The following is a 21680-nucleotide window of genomic DNA, read 5'->3' as shown; positions in this document are numbered from 1 at the left end:
AATATTGTGATAATGTCATAACGTAGACACAGATAATATATTTCTTTCTTTAAAAAATAGTTTGCATATGTTTAGTTCTTATCTTGGTAAAGGGATGAAAAATAACACTTTGTCGCTGAAATTTATAAATCTTGAAAGGTTACCTTCTGACCTACTTTTTTAAACATCAGGTAAAAATAAGTAAATTGAGTTTCAACCTACGTATTTAAGCTTACATCTCTTCTTTTCTTATTTGAAAGACGTTGACCGAATTAAAGATCCAACGTCATCAAAATGCGTCTAATGGGATGGGGAGTGAAACATGCGAAGAACGCGCATTTTCTTAATTAACTTGTTCAAATTGGTACAAACATTTGGTATTTATTGATTGCAAGGATCGCATGCGCTCTGCGTCAAAATCTATAAATCTAGGTTAATTTCGGAGCCAGCCTAGTCGGAGGCTCAGCCTTTGTGTAATTATAAGGTATAAAACCGTTTATTTAGCTGAAATAATATTTGAGTAACAGAATTTTTATAATCAAATTTATAATAGATTTAGAATATTATAAAATTACATAAACTAGTAAACATAGAAAAAAAATACAAATACATTAAAAAAAAAAACTGGATTATTATTTATAAGACATAAAAACCTGAATGTATAATAAACTAAACTTTATTTAAATTAAAAAAAAAATCGAAATACGAATACACTTCAACGATTATAAAATTCGCCAAGACCTTTAGACTGTAGATTCTCGTTGGATTAATGAGGTACAATTTATCTGTTTCAATATATATTTAAAAAAAATCTGGTCCCAAGTTTTGGAGGTCGACACGCGCTAGACGGTAGTCAGGTGGGGTGGGGCGTGAGAACCGGGTTACGACTCCGGGAAGTTTCACGACGCACAAACCCTGCAATTGGAATAATTTGAGTCACTTTTACGTTATGTTAATAATTGGGTAAAACCAACTCGTAATTAAACTCTGTTTAACAAAACTGCCGTTTTTTTTAAACTCATCCTATATCCATAATGTACATTTGTAATTTAATTAAAATCCATCGTGCATAACGTTCAATCCAGGGTATTTAACGTAATGCTGCTTTACACTGAATCATTAAAATAAATATTTGACATACGCACCTCGTTTCGTGAATTATATTAAATTGTTGAATAATGTATACAATATTCAAAAGACTGTTGATGTCAAATAAATGTAAATTAGTTATGAATAGGAGTTGTTTATATGATATTATATGAAAAGAAAACGTATGTATGTGTGTATGAAGTTATGTATGCAATTTTCAAGACAATAGAAGAATCTGGGTAATAATAATGTATTTCAAATGTCGGAAAAGAGTAACTAATGAGTTTCTTGCGGTTTCTTCTCGGTTGATTCTACATTCCGAACCTGTGTTAGCTTTATATTTAATAAAATTAAAACAATTGAAATGACGACTCCAAAGTGCTTTTAAACGCCTACTTAAATAAAATAGATTTTATTTGAAAGAAATGTTTTTTTATTTGATTTTAAAAGTTTCATTTGAGCCAGTTGCTTATTAACATTATAAAAAACCCAAATAAAAGTCAAAACCCTCTCTAATCACTATATCGCGTAATTACATACCCTTGGGAGTGGCTGGGTAAGCTGAGGAAAATCATAAAACAGTTTAAAAAAAAAAAATCACATCCCGGGATCTACCACTTACTCTTAGTTAGTGAATTTGATCTCATTTTATGCACCGCTGGTTTTGATCGTTATTTCGCTCCTTGACTTGAAATTCTCAACCAAAAAAATCTTGCCTTGAGAAAATTTCTTTTTTTTTTTTAATTATTAAAGACGACATAAAATAAGATCAACTGACAATTATTAACTCATAATTTTTGGGATAAAAAATCCGTTTTAAATATAAAATATAATTGTGTGTTTAAATTTTCACTTTGTTTCTGAAAACAGAAAATCATTACAGCATAATATCTTAAACATACTCGTAATATTTTTGCTCAAATAATAATATTATCTATCTTAATGCTTGGTGTTTCTTTATTATAAAGATGACATTTTTTCATGAGTTTGTCCAATGAAAACTGTACTGCGTTTACAAATTCTATGCCGAACGCATCGGCGCCGGTCTTATCGACCGAGCGCTATGTGTGTCGAGCGCCCCCACTCTCCTCCCCTCACCTCCGACCAGCTGACAACGCACTGTCACACGTCACCCTAGATTTTTAGCGTAATAAATCTATATATGTATATAAAAATCGTGTTGGTAAATTTGTTCGAGATATTAAGTTGGCACATAAATGCATTATTTCACTGTTAAGGCTTTTATGCTATACTCTTATACCTCGCCACTAGATGGCGCTGCAGCACATTGACTTATATACCCTACAATAGATCGCCTTGGTAATCGGCTTATATACAAAGGCAAAATAATTTACTATTATACATGCAAAATCTATATTAGTTTTATTTCTGCATTGTATTAGGTGGTTTAAATATCCTATGTTTAAAAGATAATAATTGACGCAGCTCGCCGTATATACATATATATATAATATTTGTTACATTTTATCGACTGTTTTAATTGCTTTTTTATAGTCAAACATAGATACTCGTTGTAAAAATCTAATCTAAACTCTAAACATTATTATTGCTCTCCCAAAACATGACAGTTTTTAAATCGTACATCAAGTATTACATCAAAAAGACTCAATTTTCAATTACGATGTATCTGTCTCAGTAATTTGACGGTTACGTCGTCAATTTGCAACGCGGCCCTACGGAAATTGACTTCTAAAGCCCCTTCCACACAATAGAGATAACGGTTTCATAAATCCAGTTTGGATTCAATATTCATAATTAAGATACAATGAGTTTACATTTCGTATCGTGTTGCATATATCTCAGTAAAATGTATTGCAGCTAGACTTATGTTTACCTAGTATAAACGAGGACTAAGAAGGAAATTGGATCGTATTGAGAATGAGGTAGGGAAGTTAACGGCCCGGGATTTCCCGGATTTGTCCTAGTTTCGAGAGCTTCAGGGGTAAACTTACAGGTTGTAAAAGATATAAACTGTATAATGTATATGTTATATTATTTTAATCGACGCAATAATCAACTGTAATAAATTTATAACAAACCTTAGTTTTTCTCTGTTTATTCGTAAAGTTGAAGTAAAACTTCGAGATCTATTTTTTTCATATCTTTAGGGTATGTGATAAAATATATATGTACCTATTAAATTCGTATCATATAATGTATCGGCATCTTTATAAGCATTTTTATTTTCCCCTGACTATTTATCTAAACAGTTAGGTATATCTAAACATTTGTTCTGGTTTTTGAATTTGAATGGTTGCCCTATTCTGTTGCTCGGGGGGTGGGCTGATATTCTATTGCATGCTTACGGCTTCGTCTGCTGGTGTCAATATCATACTTACAACAGAAAATAGATTTTCGGAATATGAAATTGTATTTTATGATTTTTTCTCTACATAATAACCGCAGTTATATTTGCGGGTTCGTGTTTTGGTTTAATACTAACAGACAATTCTTTATATAAATGTTTAAAGGTATATTTTGTAGTTATTTAAGTAAATGCTAATTTGATACGAGCGGATAGAGTAAATACTGCCAACTTCCAAATTCAGGGTTATTATTGAAATAATTTTGACTGAAATTCTATTAACTTTTTTTTAATACTACGAGAGATAGCCTTACAATCTCCTTTTGTCAGCCTTATATAATATTATTCATAAACATTTTAATCTATTTCAATTAAATTCAATAGGTCAATAGGAGAGTGATTAATATTTAAATTAATATTTTTTACGTACAGACGTATGTTTAACATATAAGAATAATGTATGTTTAGTGTATATTTTAATAAATATCGTGCTACAAATTACCTATATAGATAATATGTTATCAGAGATACGGATTTGATATATTTGTTTTTGTTTACTTTATTTTTGTAACGTGGCTAATAACTATAGTGTGTTCTTTGGTTTCGTACGTGATTAAAGACAATAATCTTATTTCAGTTTCTGTAACACTAATCAAAGTTAACTAATCGCTTATAATCTAAACGCTCATTGGTCGCGTATTACGTCATAAACTGGCACCAACCAATGAGATTAAAGACGAATTAGTTGAACTGACTTTTATCAGCATATTAGAAACTAGAGTTTAATTATTTAAATTATTGGACGCCTTGTAATGGCTCTTTTATAAGGCTTTAAATTCAGGCATATACAAAGTTGTTGCGTCTTCTTGTTGTATGTTGATCAGTAAAAGCGTAGGCACCTTGGCACTATATCATCCGTGCCTCGGAAAGCACGTAAATCGATTTAATCCTGTTCCTGATTTTGTCTGTGTTTAACGGCCTGGAAGACATTATTTGTGTGTCTGAAATAACATTAGTTTTATAAGCTTCGGTTAACCAAGCCAAACGTTATTAATGTACAATATCTTTACTATGAATTTGCTCAATGTTAATTAAAACATACATTTTAAGGTATCATTATAAGTATAGATGACGCTATTTATTTCTATTTCTAAAAACAGGCGATAAAACCTGATAATATTAAAAAGGCTTAACAATGTTCTGATAAAAGTGGAAGTGTCATTCCGAATGATCATATAATATATATATATATAATATACTAATATTAAAGAATCAAAAAGAGATAAAACAATATAATATCAATATTTATTAACGATGAGACGTATTTATTTGTGTTCCCTTACTGAACTGAAATCACTAAACTGATATACATAGGTACACAAAACTAATACCAGAAAATGCAGCATGTTTCGGCGAAGGTTTTAGTATATAACATCTTCAACATAGTCAACCATCAAGTTATAATATATGTTATATTAAATTAAATATATATATATATATGATATCGAAATTTACCATAAACAAAATTATCTTAGATTTACAATAGTCGCTATGGCAATCGCTGCGTAACATGTATAGTTTTAGTTACCAGGAATCAAGGTTTTCCTGCGGTTAGGGGTGGGAGGGTGTGTATCCACCCGCATAGCTATATTTAAGTGCATTATACGTAAAACAAAACCACCCTGGGTGGTTTTCCCCTGTAGTTGTGCATTTAGGCCTAATCTACCCCCCTGTGGGTGTGTAGATGTTACTATTGATTGGGGTGTGTTAAAGGGTTAAATTCGGTTCAGTTCTTTGAAGTGAGTTACATATGAATTTTAGGGGAACCTTCGAGGGTAGTCGACGATTCTCACTATGTAATTATGCTAATATTCATTTACACTAACTTAGGAATTAATTATTTATCCATATTTGTTATTGTTAATTTACTTTTATATATTTATAAGAGTCTTACAATGTTAACATATATTAAATAATTTATATCTTGAATAGAAATATTACAGAGTCATTTAAAAATACGGCAAAACTATAAAATGATCTAATCTGTGAAACTATAAAAAAATCATGATGTCTATTGAACATAAAAAATAAGGCTCGTTGCACATTCCCGTACTCCCTACATTAAGAGTTTGCGCACGTACGGCCCGAAAATCCCGAACGGTTCACCTAGTTTTTCAGTGCCCCCTCTACTCCGTGCAAGATTGATTTTCTGTCGCGCATTTCGCTTGCACTTTCGTTGAGGGTGGGTATCGCTGTCTCGTTTCCCCGGCACCACCCGCGCCGACCTTGAAATGGGGCGAACGCACACAGACGTCTAGCCGTTTCAGGGGTGGCCGTTGCATGAAAACGAAAGAAGATTTTCGTAGGTGTTTTATATATTTTTAATGTTGACTGTACATTTATGAAATAAATAATTATAAATATTATAAAAACAATGCAAATTATATTTGGTAAGGAAATCAGTTGATAAAAACTATACTTATATTTTCAATAGTGACTTAATAAACTTTGAGTATGTAAAAAAAATTAAATAAAAATAAGTAATAAATAAAGTCGTAATGACTCAAAGTTTAGTTATTTTAGTTTTTATTTGTCTAAATAAGTTGTCAACCCTATTAGGTATTAATCAGTACGTTTACAACGTGTGCTTGTGTGAGTCTGGAAACGGGGTTAGTCGTGTTCCCCCACCGTCGCTTTCACTTGCATCCTGTTCACGCGCACACTTACAATATTTTGGGTTAGATTCGTTCTACTTATAGCTGAGTATACGGTACGCCATTTTCGGAAAAAGTCAAGAAAACTCATTTAAAATAGATGAGTTTCAAAATCGGTCGTTACAAGTCATTTAAATTTAGAACTTTTAAAAGTGTATGTATGTCATTTTTTTTTTAGTAACAGTTCTTTGTAATAAAATGTCTTTATTTCTTTGACATATTCGGTACTAAAAACTTTTTAGAAAAATAATTTCTTAACCTCCCCTTAGAAAACAGTTTTTAGAAGAATTACTTCGCGTGTTTTAGTATAATTTATAATCAATGTAGAACTAAACGCCTAATATTATTCCAAGGCTATTTGTACTGAAGTGCACGCTGAGTCGAAATTATGAAAAATTGCCTCCAAATCTAACCTTATTACTTTGAAGCTAGGAAATGACTAAACAAGTGATGAAAATAATTAAATATCTATTGTAGTGATAACAATTTATACAAATTTATCGCTAAGATATAATATATTGGTATTAACTTATCAAAACAGGTTATTTCATTATCAAAATTAATGAGATTTAATTTAATTAAAAACTGATACATACTTTTCAATACTTTAAAAGAACTAAACTATGACAGCTTTATCAATGTTCTATCTTCTTCTTCCAAATGTCAAATCAATGATGGCGAAAAGAGATAACTAGTGATTTCTACACAGTCTTTGTAATTACGGCCGTAAATATTTAAAATACTTAATCTAAATTTAATTGAAAATAAATTAATAAATTTTATTTAACTGTAACTGTTATTATGTGCAAGATTAAAAGAGAACAAAAAGTTTTTATTGTAAAATAATAATCTCTTTACATAATCTGTGTGAAATATTTGAACCAAACCTTATTTAAATACTACACAGGTTCGATTATAGGTTCTATGAAAAGTTTTCCATTCGAAACAAAAGAAAAACGTTTATAAAGATTTACATCACAATTGTTAAATAACTATGCCACATGCGAACAAGGTCATCTCAAAACAAACTCTAATATCCGTAAATTTACAGTAATTTATTTTCATAAAACTATATTTAGTGTGTTGTATTAAAACGAAATACAAAATATTAAAAGTCGATTTCATACGTTTTGATAATGAACAAACTATTTTAGTCGGGCCAAAATATTTAATAGAATCACATATTTTATTCAAATAATATATTAATTAGGTATTTTATATAATTTTGGACTTTGCCAAGTTTTTTAATAATACACCCGATTTGAAAAACAAATGAGTTTTGCACTCATTTTGTAACTTTAAGTTTATTATTAATATTCGAATTTATATAGACTTTCGCTTCAATCTAGATAGATAACACAAAATATATGTTAATATTTTCATCCATTCATGTGAAACAAACAACCTTGGTGTATCATAAAAAACGTTATAAATGCGTGCGCGTGACAATATTGTCAAAAATGTTACTTATGTCTAATTTTATATTATTGTATAAATAATATAATATATACGAGCGTGTCGTACTTTCAAAGAAGACATATATTTTCAGCCACGGCTGTGTTAAAGTATATATTTATAGAATAAAAGGTAACGAACAAAAAACAGTAGGTATACTAAATTGGCCTTCAATGTTTCGCTCGCATCAAACTTATAAATGTGTAAAAATATCCCAAAAGCGCGGCGCTGAGACCTACTAACGCTTATCTATCGTTAGTAGGTCTCGAAATGAGGCCAATGTCGGTGTTGCAACTGCGCCCGCGTCGACCAATGTCGTTCGTCCATTTCCTCGTTACGTCATCAAAGACGGGTGGGCGCATGCGTTGCAACACTATGGGCGGATGATGCATTCCGCTTATCGCATGGGTTATATGTCACATACTTTATTAGGTAACGGTTGATTTTTCTCATAAAAAAATATTTTATGTTTGCTTTTTCGATTTAAGATCTAATTTTAAAGATAAATCGTGGTTGCTCTCTATGAATGGTTGGAACTAATAACATATCTCTATTCGGTGTTGAATAGGGTCTAGATTGACTCGAGAGGAGGTGGATTTGATTTGATTAATTAATATCAATTGTGAGTTTAATTAATTTATTTTTGATATTATGAGTCGTAAAACTAAATATTCTGGGCCTAGGTCAAGTGAGCTACATATTGAAAAAAATCTTGAAAAACAACCTTTAGCATAACGTATAAAAATGGTAATATACTTAATAGCTGTTTGAATTTAAGTAATATTTACGAATGCCATTCTCTACGAACAATTAATTGCCAAAGAGCTCAATAAAGTTATTGTATATATATGTCTTATATAATAATATTATCTTTATAATAAGGATATTTTGTAAAAAAAAAAACAATTTTTGTTTCGAATAATTTGTGACATATACATATATAAGTATCCCGTATTGAAGTGAAAGCCCGTTTTGTTGTTTCAAATTTAATGGAAATTGTCGTATTGGTTAGCGTATATTGTTACTGCTCCATTCGTCAGGCTCGTAGCGTGAAATTATATATGTATATTAATATTGATTATACTTATAAAATATGTCCCCAATGCACGGTAGCTCATACTAAACTAACAAACAGTGGAATGTCGATACATTCCATACTATAAACGCTCCATTTTTATTGATATATATACATATATAAAAAGATAATTATATTGTATTAGTTTCTAATAAAATATCCCCTTCACAAGAATCATAGATCAAAAATAATTTAATATAATCCTATTTCTACGGATAAAGTTGGTTTTTGAAGACTAAAATAGTGCGATCGTTTATATTCAACGGTTGTCTTTTTCCTGAAGATATATTATATAATAAACGCGTGACACACGTCAAGGCCAAACATTAAAACGCGTGATCAATGTGAAGGTTGAGAAAATACTGAAATCGTTTAGGTTTTTTCAAATAAATTTCATAATATATATTCTTTTAAAGGTATATTTTAATTTTAAATGAAATTGTGATATAACAACCCCAGTCCAAGAACGCCTTATGCATTCGTACGACAGATTTTAAAACACGTGACGGAAACAAGTGAAGCATTTATAATATTAGGCGCTCAATGACATTTTTTTTTAAATTTGGTACAATGTATTACTTTACAGTGAATATGAATTATTTATAAAATCAATTAATGCCTATAATTTAGTTGAAATTATATTAAATTTTAAAGTATTAGTTTTGTACAACTTTTGCTTCGGCTCATGTGGTTTCTATCTTAGTAATAATGGGTTAATGCCATTATAATTGCTACAACTTGTTTATGGACCTAGTGGCCTACATAGTGTACATAACATACATAATCAGCCTGTAAATTTCCCACTGCTGGGCTAAGGCCTCCTCTCCCGTTGAGGAGAAGGTATGGAGCATATTCCACCACGCTGCTCCAATGCGGGTTGGTGGAATACACATGTGGCAGAATTTCGTTGAAATTAGACACATGCAGGTTTCCTCACGATGTTTTCCTTCACCGCCGAGCACGAGATGAATTATAAACACAAATTAAGCACATGAAAATTCAGTGGTGCCTGCCTAGGTTTGAACCCGAAATCATCGGTTAAGATGCACGCGTTCTAACCACTGGGCCATCTCGGCTCTTACATAGTGTACCTAAATATTTTTTGTTATAGTTTAGTCATTAAAGTTGATACGATTTTTTTGGTAAGAATATGCGGCCTCAGCATTAAACTTTTATTTGTGGACAAGCAGTTTCGATAGTTCACTGATATAATAATATAAATATTTATTAATAATATAAAATATAAATCAAGTAAAAAAATGAAGTAAGTTAAAATACTTTCAAAATTAAAAAGAATAAGGATAGGCAATGTTTTAAATACACGTTTGTTGGAGTTTTATATTAGTAGCGATAATAATTATAGCCATTAATATAAAATTTAAAGTTACATTTTTTTTTGGAAGTTCTTAGTGCAATATAATCCAATACTTTTCGGTTGTAGCGGTTGTAAAAACTTGTTCTTCATAAAAATTTTCACATGTTTACTAAAACTAAAACACTATTGATATATAGATATATATAAGTTGTTATGCGTATTTTTTTTTTGAAACAAAAACTATTAAGGAAGTTACGAGGTAAGGCCAATGCCAAGGTTCGTATTTATGTGTTTTTGTTGCATACTAATGATTAAACGAATTAATTTTAATTTAGTAAAATTCGGTATTTCCATGAATTTATCAAAATAAACCCATAAAATATACCAATTAATATGGAATAGCAAATATGATTTGTGTTAGACTTTATTTTATGAGGTAGTAGTTTCGAGCCGCGTTTTTGCTTTCGTATGAGGTTGGGTACTCTATGTCCTTCTCTATGGCCTTGACATTTGACAAAGTTATTAGTTACGACAAGACAAAATCACTTAAAATTTTACTTACTGCTGGTGAGATAGTTAAAATATATATATTTAAAATATACATTTTTTGTTGTATTTATTTTAGAATGTAGATACAATAGGCATGATGACAGATTTTGAAAAACTACACTACCATATTAATTCGTTATTACTTTATACAAAATAAATCTTAATTCTGCAAAAAGTTTTATTAGGAAAAAATGATTTTTTAAAAATAAATTTTAAATTTTGTACAAAAACGCTAGAATATTAATGGCGTCGGTCTTTGACGTCACGCTTTCGTAAACATTTGACAGATCACATGTTAAATCCGTAATTTAATTTATTTCACACGAAAATTATAAATTCTAATGTGTATCGATGGTGTGCGCTTCCTCAATGTAACAATACATCTATAAAAACTCCGAAGAAGTTATTTATTAATGTTCCTTTGAAGAAAAAAGTTAGAAATATGTGGCTAAATCTTGCACGACGAGACCCAACAGCTATAACTTCAAGTTCTGTACTTTATTTCTGCGAAGACCATTCCGACGTAAGTATTTCTCTTATTTACTAAATAATAATTAAGTAAACTTGAGATCATTAGAGAAAATTGTCAATAATATTGGCGATCAGGTTTCAGGTTATGCTCCATTCCTTTATTACTACTGCAATACTCTATGTATATTAGAACTTACCTAAAACTTTTATTCTTGTTTCAGTTACCAAACGATATGGAAAATTATATTCAGTATCTTGTGATGGGTTCAGTTTCGCAAATGCGCATGAAGTCAGGGTGTATGCCCACAAGATTTGAATGCCAATCGGACAAAAGAAAACGAACTTCTAATACTACAGAGCGACCCTATGTTCTTAAGAAACAAAGAAGGATACTAATTGAAGAAAGTGAAAAAGATTTTGCAGAGAAAAGTACACCTACAAAACATTTAGAACCTGCATGTATTTCATCAGAAAGTTCAGGTACTCACCAACACTATAATGGCAGCGAATAAGTTTCTGTTTTATTGGGTTAAAGTGTATATTGATTGAATTTGCCTATTACTTTTATCAATAACAGAGAGCATAAAACAATCCTATTATAACAAAGTTTGTTACAAAATTTTTGTAGAACTATACATACATAAGGCACTGGTTTATATATTTTTTTAAAGTAATTATTTTTATATTTTAGTTTTGCATACAATTGAAGAAAATCAAGAAGGGCTTACTACCTATCCAAAATCAGTTGATAAATCTGTACAAGTACATATAACACATAAATTTAGAAGCGAAGCTATCCAGACCAAAATTAAGCTAGTAAGCCAGTTAACATCACCCTTGAAACCCTATTCCTGCTCAATTGCTACATCTCCATTTAAAATTGAAAGCTGTGGTAAACCAGTGATATCAAGCAGTGGTGTCAAGCATGTTATCAAGAAAAAAATGTGTATAGAACATCGATCTGACAGTGATATTTCATATGCACCATCTGTGAGTCAGCGAGAAACATCACCATCAATACAATCTCTTATAATGAAATCAACATCAGACTGCAGTGAATTAACTGAGGAGACAAAAAAAGAAGAAGGATTCAATATTCTCAAATATACAATACTTAAGATATTGAAAAACCCAAGGTCTTACTTAGGTCTTCCTAAAAGCTGTTGTTATTTATTAGATTTAATTGAAGAACAAACAAGAACCCCTAATAACCATTTACTGCTTTGTTTAAAAAAAATAAGATTAAATAATCTATTTAGAGAGCTTGCTGATGATTTTGCCATGACCACTACATATGCAAGGAAAATATTTTTTAAAACTATACCAGTGATAGCCAGTGTAATGCGACCCTTTATTGTCAAATTAAACAAAGATTTGATAAAATGTACTTTGCCCATGGCTTTTAGACAAATTTCATCACACAAGTTGTATAATAGACTGTTTTGAAATTGTAGTGCAAAAGCCTTCTAAAAGTGTCAATCAAGCTCTATCATGGTCAGAATACAAAAAGGCTAAAGCCATTAAATATCTAGTGTCTTGTACACCAAATGGTTTAGTAAACTATGTTTCACCAGGCTATGGAGGAAGAGTAACAGACACATGTTTGGTCGAGACTTGTGATTTTATCAACTCTTTAGAACCTGGTATGTGTGTGATGGCTGACAGAGGGTTCAAGCATGTAGAACAATACTTACGTAAGAAGAGAGTACAACTTGTACGGCCCCCAAGTGTTGTCACTGGAGCCAAGTTAAGTAAAGGAAACAAAGCAGATAGCTAGTTTAAGGATTAATGTTGAGAGATTAATTAGACGTTTAAGAGAATTTAATATGTTAAAGCCCCATGCAAGTCTAAACACAAATTTTGTAAAAGTACTTTATGATGTTGTTGTAATTGCATGTGCTTTTATAAATTTGCAAGACTCTAATTAAATAAAACTACAAAAATTATCATTTGTGCATTTTATTTTTAATAAAGATTACAATATACTTTGGTACAATATTGGATACATTTTTTCTTTCCACAGACCCGCTAAAAGTTTAAGGAAATTAGACATATATGTGTCATCAAACATCACACTTATAATTTCCACATTTTTATTTATGCTGAAGTTACTATCAGCTATATAAAAGTAACCCTTTTGTAGCCCTGTCAAATACATTTGCACCTGTATCTGTGCATTACATTTTTCAGTTGGTTTGCCATTGTTGACATAATTTTTATATGTCTTCACAATTGTGGGGCACATGATCTCAATGACAGCATCCTCACAGATCCCATTCGGTGATCCTGCTATCATTGGGTACTCTTGAGACAGCATGAGTCCACCACTTGCTAATTTTTATGCCAAGTTCAATGCTGACAGTTTTTCGCACTCCACTCTCTAGTAGTCTACCACGTTTCATGGCTGGTGAGTCTGGTATATTGCCTCCCATTATTAAAGCTATTAGACTTCCGTCATTCTTTTTACACCGACTGAATTCTAATGCTTTTGATGCTGTGATTCGACCATATCTCAATTCAAACCAATGGCTGTTTTGGTGCTGTTCTCTGGTCTCTTCCTCTATTTGAGCAACAGTTTGATTAGACAGCACAATCTTTTCTAAGAATGTCTCATAGGATTGTTCCTTATATTTAAGCATAAGCTGGTGCATGGATAAAATTTGAGCATTATTACAAATATAGCTAGGTTGATATTAATAGCAAATTAGAGCTATTTGCCTTGATGAATCCTTGTTCCATTGCTAACGTTTCTTTGCTGTACTTTTTTTAAACTGAGGTAATAGTATTTAACAACGCAATATCACATAAACGGTGACGTTAATATCGAAACGAGTAAACAGTAAACACAAGGTAAGTTCGAACGATATACAAATTGTCAAATCAAAACAATATTACAAAAGCGTGACGTCACGCGATTCTGATTGGTGTTTGACCTAATATGGCGGATTCTTATGTTTTGTATTTTTATTTTTATTAAAATAAATAGAATCACACATGTAATTTAATAATAAATGATTTACTTAGAGTCTCTCTATCCTATATTATTATTTAAAATTATAATTTCAGTGATTCTTAGGTACTGTCATCATGCCAATTAAATATGCCCTAGCTATTGTTCACATTCGCCCGTGAATAGAAAAACTCTTGATTGTAAACTAAGATGTTATGTCCTTTGTGTCGAGTGACCGTGAGTAACCGTTTTAGGTCATATTTGAAAATGTCAATAGTCTACATCTTTTGGGCCCCTACCCTATATATCGAGGGGCATCCGAAGTGCGCTGCACGGCCAACATTAAAAAATAAGCAATTATGTTCTAGTAAACAGATATGTTATAAACGCGCAAAAGGTGAAGACTAGAAAACGTCCTAATTGGGACGTATTGTCTTTAGTCTGTGTCGCGCACGACAACGAGTAATAAGTTTCGCGCTCCTCGTAATAACTATGCAAAATGCCTTCGTATTTAGAAAGTGTACCAATTACGATACCAAAGTTAATAAAACACAAGGGATCTCAGACCACATGTAAGTAAGCAATATACTTTGATTGATTAATATATTTCATTTATTTTTCTAATGTTCTGATATTTGGAGGTTAGAAAAAAGAAAGAGATGGAAAATACATTTTTCGTCGTAAGAACGACAAGGATGCGTGCGTTCCGGACATAGAATAAAAGTGATACACTTAATTATAAATTAAACTTGTCGAATATAAGAAAAGAAAATATAAATAGTTTATCATTAACATAATATGTTAAAATAAAGCTACCACTGAAATCAGGCTTCAAGAGTGGATCGCTATTGTTCGTAAACAAAGAAATAAATCGTTTATATTACCTTACTGTGTGACAACAGCGAGTTTGACTATTTACCGTCTTTTCTTCGTAGGGTTCCAACTTCTGAGATTCGGCTTCAAGAATGGATCGCAATTGTTCGTAAACTAAGAAGTGAATGCAGTTGGACGCCTTAAAAAGTAGTAGAATTTGTAGCAATCATTTCAAAGCTACCGATAAATATTCTTCAAACAAAGGTCGTACACTTCTCAAAAAGAACGCTGTTCCCGTTATAGTGGTAGTAAAAAGAGTAAAAAACTAAATGAAATATTTCTATATATATATATATTTCTAGCCTACCTCAATAGTGACGAGATATATTTTACTTATACTGTTTTATTTCCCAGGAACACATCAATATAAATATTGAAAACTCCCCGACAAGTCTCGACAATGTCAGCATACTGGATATGGTAGATATCTTTGAAACACCCAGAAAAGCAGCACTTAAAAAACGCGTACGTGAATTAACATGCAAGACAAAACTGTTGCAGAAAAAATCAAAGTACTAGTTCAACAAAATAAAAAAATGAAGAAACGTGTTGCCAACATAGCCGTGATATTGAAAGATTTAAAGAAAAAAGATTACATTTCGAAAGAACAGCTTACTCAACTAAATTTATTCCGCTCATAAAAATAATCCCAAAATTAAAATGCTCTCTAAGAGACAGAAAAGAAATAAATTGAATCTTTTTGAAGGTGTATGATTGTTTTTATAATATGTGTATTCCTTTCTTTTTAAAACGTCTTAAATTTTTCACCTACCTTTTATACTACTTATATGTTATATAGGCATAAATCCCGGCTACAAATTCTGTACTCGTGGTTTGTACCTTATGCCTAATGAATTTGTTAGTATGATGGCAATACTATGTTGGCAACGTGCGGTGATTGGTGGCCCGAATAATATTTGTTTACATTCACACGCAATTAAAACATCTTGTTGTCTCTTTTATTCTTATTGTTTTTATCAAGCTTTCCTTTTTACTTGTAGCGAAATGTAAAAAAAGCGCCCCCCGGCGCGGGACACTTTTTTCTGTTCTTTAGTAATTGTATAACATATCTATTTATTAGAATATCATTGAGAACCTTGACAATGAGCACGTGTCTCATTTTGCCCTTATGGTAAAGACGGTAATGTTTGTGCCTGTAGTTTCACTGGCTCACTCACCCTTCAACCTAGAACACAACAATACTAAAGTATTGCTATCTGATGAGTAAGAGGTAGCTACCCAGACCCCGACTAACGCTATGTTACATAACCTTCACGGAGCAACAAAAAACATCAAAATCCCAACTGTAATTATTACAGGTATTAAATAATTCGTCTTTTAACAAAACTCGTATCGATAAGTGTCATAAGTGTGGTGTATTATGTAACACCACATAATGTATAATTAAACAAGTTTACTGAATATTTCATAAATATCTTACATTAATAGTATGGTCATACCAACCCTGCTTTTATTATAACAATTAAGATTATTTACATTAAATTAATATAACATTTTATATAATATATTTTAATAATAATATTTAATCACTTTCATAGTTCACATTATTTTATTTCAAACACTAGAATTGTTTTTATTTAGGTTCCGTATGTATGTACGTGTATGTGATTGTGTACAAATCTGGCTGACCCGAATTCGTAGGGGTAAAATTCATTTAAAGTGACCTCTTCTATTTCACACTTAAAGTTATACATAGTTAAAAAAATCCTTTTTAGCGATTTTTTTTTTATAAATATGGTCCAAATTTCATCCTTCAAGACTTTAAGACTTGGTGCTTTGATAGTCAGTCAAGGCAAACACTTTTTTAAGTATATATTAAATGGTCGTTATAAATTTATTTAAAATAATCCCAATACGAATATAGTGCAAGAATCGTCAAATAAATTGAATAAGAATAAACGAGGAAGTATCGTTTATCTGTAGGCTGAGTTCGTAGGATCGGAACTTTTTAACTTGTTAGGCTGACTACAAACGCAGAGTTTAATACAAGGGTTTAATAATCGCGTAGTCAAGTAGCGTTTTTAATTTCTAATTCAAAATTTTAGGATATGAATTATGTTCTCTTCCTAGTTATTTTCGTTCTAGAAAATGTATTTAGGCCGCTTGGATTAAAGGGCGGCGTTTATGGCTTAGGACTCTCCTCCATAATGGGATTCAATGTGAACCCTTAAGAAAACTATCGTGAAACGATGTAATGTATGTATGTTCTTTCCCAGGTACCTTCATATTATTTTATTTGTTACTCGTCTGCATGTAACGGTGCAATTATTTCAATAAACAAATAAAATAAAAAAGAGCGTTTAAGGATACGAGATTTAATTTTGACAATCAATAAGTAAGTGTAATGCATCAAGGTATATTGAATGAAGTCATTTTATTAAAAAAAAAACTTATGTTGCTAAAATCTTTGCCATAAAACTAAGATTTAATTAGGTAAATTATAATTAACTTATAAATGAAATATTTTGAACTCAAATGCTTTTTATTGCATCTTTTCTTACTTTTATTTAATAAATTGATAGACGAACTATAACTATAACGAACGCACTACTGTTTACATACATAATGCTATCATTACCCAATCTATTATCATAAATCGTACAGATAATAAAATTATCAGATTCTATACTGGTCTACAGCGTTTTAACCGAACCGCTCTCGTGTAAGTAGCCTTAACTGCGTGTGACTGTACGTCCAAGGTTAGCCGTATTTTGTTCCGCGCTATTCGCTCTGACGTAACGAGCCAGATGTAGGCACTCTGTTATCACCGGCGCATAGATACCGCAGTTACCATGTTTCAGACACTAATTGCGTTGCTGATAAAACCTTCAAGGGTTACGTCCTGAAGTATATTTAAATCATGGCAGTGTCTTCAAATTCGTACCGAAAATTGTAAATTTAATTTTAAATGAAAATGAGTAATTATTAATAAAAATTGTAACTACTGACTCTGTTTATCACAGGTCAGTTTGTCTCAGTAGAAACTGTATTCCAAATCAGTGCTAGTGCAGTAATCTTCTATAATGACGATTGATTTGAAAATGCTTGTTAGAACCTTGAATAAAGTACCTGTACTTCGTACTTCGCACTTACATGTGATTGAATCATATTATTACATAAATAGTTAATTGAAGTTCCTAATTGGCCTTTTTTATATTCGTTGTGATTGTAAGATTATTAATGAATAACTAGTGGGTCTCCAGCAAAACTCCACGTTTATTCAAAAGATTTTTTAGATTTTGTTTGATTGCATTTAATTGTAAACTGCAACTCACTCATCTACATTTGGCGCCAAAATGATGAAAATGAAATTTTTAATGTCAAATAAAGGATGATCAATTAGAATTGGAGTTTGTCGATAACAATTTACTCTAATTTTGAATACGTTTTTAATTTTTTTTCTTATACAGCCGTAGTACCGCTCTCTAACCGGCCAGTAACTTTTTTCCGCTCTCTAAAATTAATTCTTTGTTAAATCGTAACAATTTAGTAAATTATAATAAAGAATCCTCTTTATTTTTCTGTACATCTACGGCTGGAGCTCTTCAAAAAGAGACTAAAACCGATTTTTATATGCAGCTATCGTCCTTCTATCGGCTTACGCTATTAATATATAAGATGACAGCTTTACAACCAAATGATTTTAGTGATGTGCAACGTTGAGAACCAGTGTTCTTATAATTTTATATGTTACACGTTCGGTAGTTTTATAAAATTACTTCTATGAATCACTCTTGGTGGTCGTCTCGTTTTACAAATCTTGTTTACGTCCACGTGTAGCACGTGTTGCCTTTCATTTTATATGACGGTACGATTTTAACAGATTCACCAGCTTAATTTACTTTTGTCTTTTATCAATATATATTTTTTAAATAAGAAAGATGATGAGTCGATTTAAACCTGTAAAAAAATTTAAAATATTTTAAATAAATAATTTTAATTATAAAATACAGAGATTATTTTTGTTTGTTTAATAAGCGACGTTGTTTAAAATAAATTATTTGAAAATATTATCTTTTTTATCTATATATGACTTTTATCTGTTCCATTTAAGAAATCAAAAACATGCTATTTATTCAACATTTTTATCCCACAGTTGCTAAAAACAAGTTTTTTTTTCATTATCAAAAAATGCCCCGTTGAAAATAAAAATCGAATAGTTAATCTATTTATAGTACCTTTATTTAAATAGATTCTCCTTAGAAGGAGACTTATCCGATAAGGTCTAGAATGGTATATGGTCTAGAATTATAAACGAAATTATTCTTTTCAGGTCGTCAGTTCAAGGCACACAAAGTGATCCTCGCAGCTTGCAGCAAACATTTTCAGGAGTTGTTCGACACTGCACCGCCGAGCCATGCAGGCGCTTGCTATGTGTTCCTCGAGGCCACCACTGCAGATAACATGCAGGCCCTCCTCGAATTCATGTACAAAGGAGAAGTGCATGTCAGTCAAGACGCACTCTCCAGCTTCCTTAAGAGCGGGGAAAATTTACAGGTACTACAAACTTACTTTAAGTCCTGCAGTACCTAACAGTCTGTGATTGTCCATAAACTGAGCCTGGATAAAGCCCTAAATACTTGCTGAAACCGATGATAGTTGGTTGATATAATTTGCTTTTCTTCACCACCGACCGTTAGGTTGGTTATAAGCACATGAAAATTCAGCGGAACTTGTCTGAGCTTGAAGCTGAAATATTCGGTTAAAATTGACATTTCATAACGACAACCATTTAGAGTCAATAAAAAAACTTAAACAAGAATAAAATGTCGTGACATGGGCTTAAAATTAAATTAATTTCATTTACAGGTTAAGGGACTTTCTATGGAGATGTCCAATGACGCTTGGGTAAAACAACAGACTCAACAAGCAACAGAACGTCACCAGACTCGCGTAAAGACGAGTCCGGTGTCCGGTTCCGGAAACTGCGAGGTCCAGGATTCGGCCCCGCCGCAGACGCACACGGCCACATTCGCGCCGATCATGCCGCAATACGGAATGCCATTACATAGTGGTAGCGGCAGCATGGGCCGATATGCCCCGCCAGCCCACCTGCCAATACACTCGACTTCGCACCGCAGACCGCCTCCGCCGAAACCCTCACCGTCTCAGAGTCCACACGCAAGGAATTACAGGTACGAGAACATACATAATATATATTATTGCCTATATCAAAGTTTTACACAAAACTTTTTTAAGAGCTGTGAATTGCAGATTTTGTTTAAACCAATTCTACTAACAAATTGTCGCTTTATCGTGATTGAAACGAGACGTTATCGTTGCCGTTCAGACGTTTTCCTATCTACTAACACAACGATCATATTGCGGTTCGGTCGAAGTTGGATAGGTACATAATTGGGATCGTACGATAATCATTATAATTAAGTAGAATTCGCCCTCAGTTACGATTAAACTGAGTTAAATTTTTGTGAAGAATAGTCAAAGTTACTCGAGAACGTTTCATCACCGTTATGTTTTAGTAGAATTGCCCCAGGATGTCACAACATTGAGTTAATTGGTTTGTTGTTTTGTTGCAACACATTACTTCTAACGTGGAAGTTTAATAACAATAATTACTATTTTATTTTCCTTGTATTAGGTTTTTTTTTATTTAATATTAATGTACGTAATGTAATGTAATTCATATGAATTATTTCATCTTGTTCTTTGTGAATCCTTTTTTTATTTTATTTTTTTATTTTAATTTAATTTAATTTTGGAGGCGTTGTGATTGTGATGAATCTTAGATAACATTATAACTAAAATTCATATTGTCCTGTGATACGATACATTTATTAATAACATGGAATTAGTATCCTATAATATGATTTTACAATATGATTATTGTAAAACATTATAGGCAAAGCTCATCATCTTCGCATTGCGGCAGCGTCGCTGATGAACCAGACACGCGTTCATCACCCGGCGCAGGCACGAGATACGAAGAAACACAACCAGATTGCACGTCTACTCACGCAAACCCGATAAAGAATAATGGATACGAAAGAGCCGCCTCAACTAATGAAGAAATGATGGAACGCCTGCCTAACGACCAGGGAGCTGAAGGTTAGTTCTATTGTTTTTAAAGATTTTTTACCGTTTTTACAAGTCTATTGTAAATATTTAGCTTCAAAAGTATTTAATTGTACAATCATTTTTTGGAAGTATGATCGTGGTTGTTCAATTAAAACGATATTATTAAAAAAAACTGTCCCCTTAAATCTGCTTTTGACTTTAATATCAGTAACAAATAACACTGTGTTGTAAGTAAAAAAAATCAAGTTTTATGAATATTACAAAAATCTTAAAAAACAATTAGTAGTATTATTGATATTTACGTTTTCACTTTCACTTCCATCACTTCAGATTTACGTGTAAAAAGTGAAAATGACTACCACGCTAGCGGCTATAACAACTCACCACCGCCAGCAGTACCGATACCCACGACGAACTACCACGACAAGCCACACGAGACATCACCCGTACCGCCCAAACCCAGCCCCGACACCTGGCCGACGAAACTGATTACGAGCAAATCTGGAGGAATTGCGACTGCTGACGGTTAGATTTTTTTTTTTTAATAGAGTCAGGTTATTTGGCTTTGCAACTAGTCTTTGGGGCTGTTTTAAAGTTTTGATGTCAAAGAGGAAAATTCCGTTTTAGATGTTTGTTAATTATTTAATTTTTAAATTTATGAAATCTAAATTTCTGGAAACTATTTTCATTATTATCATAATATAATGTAAAACGTCATCGTCAGTTAAACTATAAAAATTATATTTTATAAATATTAATAATGTCTATAAAATATACTTTTCGATGATGATTCTGGAAATTAACAAGAAAATACTATTTCTTTGTAA

General features: G+C 31.7%; 1 protein-coding gene and 2 pseudogenes across 1 annotated transcript in view; 2 read left to right on the top strand and 1 right to left on the bottom strand.

Annotated features, from left to right (window-relative positions):
• Chinmo (Chronologically inappropriate morphogenesis) overlaps positions 1-21680 on the top strand; it is a 54100-nt gene that overhangs the window by 31315 nt on the left and 1105 nt on the right. The window contains exons 3-6 of the mRNA XM_026633525.2: positions 19091-19314; positions 19627-19952; positions 20678-20883; positions 21184-21378. Of these exons, the coding sequence (XP_026489310.1) occupies positions 19091-19314; positions 19627-19952; positions 20678-20883; positions 21184-21378 (951 nt within the window). The remainder of the gene's footprint in view (positions 1-19090; positions 19315-19626; positions 19953-20677; positions 20884-21183; positions 21379-21680) is intronic.
• Positions 10810-13120, top strand: LOC113395823 (uncharacterized; annotated as a pseudogene).
• Positions 12949-13666, bottom strand: LOC135194733 (uncharacterized; annotated as a pseudogene).

This window comes from Vanessa tameamea, chromosome 4, assembly GCF_037043105.1.
Source record: "Vanessa tameamea isolate UH-Manoa-2023 chromosome 4, ilVanTame1 primary haplotype, whole genome shotgun sequence".
Lineage (NCBI taxonomy): Eukaryota > Metazoa > Arthropoda > Insecta > Lepidoptera > Nymphalidae > Vanessa > Vanessa tameamea.
The sequence above is the reverse complement of the archived record's forward strand: the minus strand, read 5'-3'. Positions and strand labels throughout refer to the sequence as shown.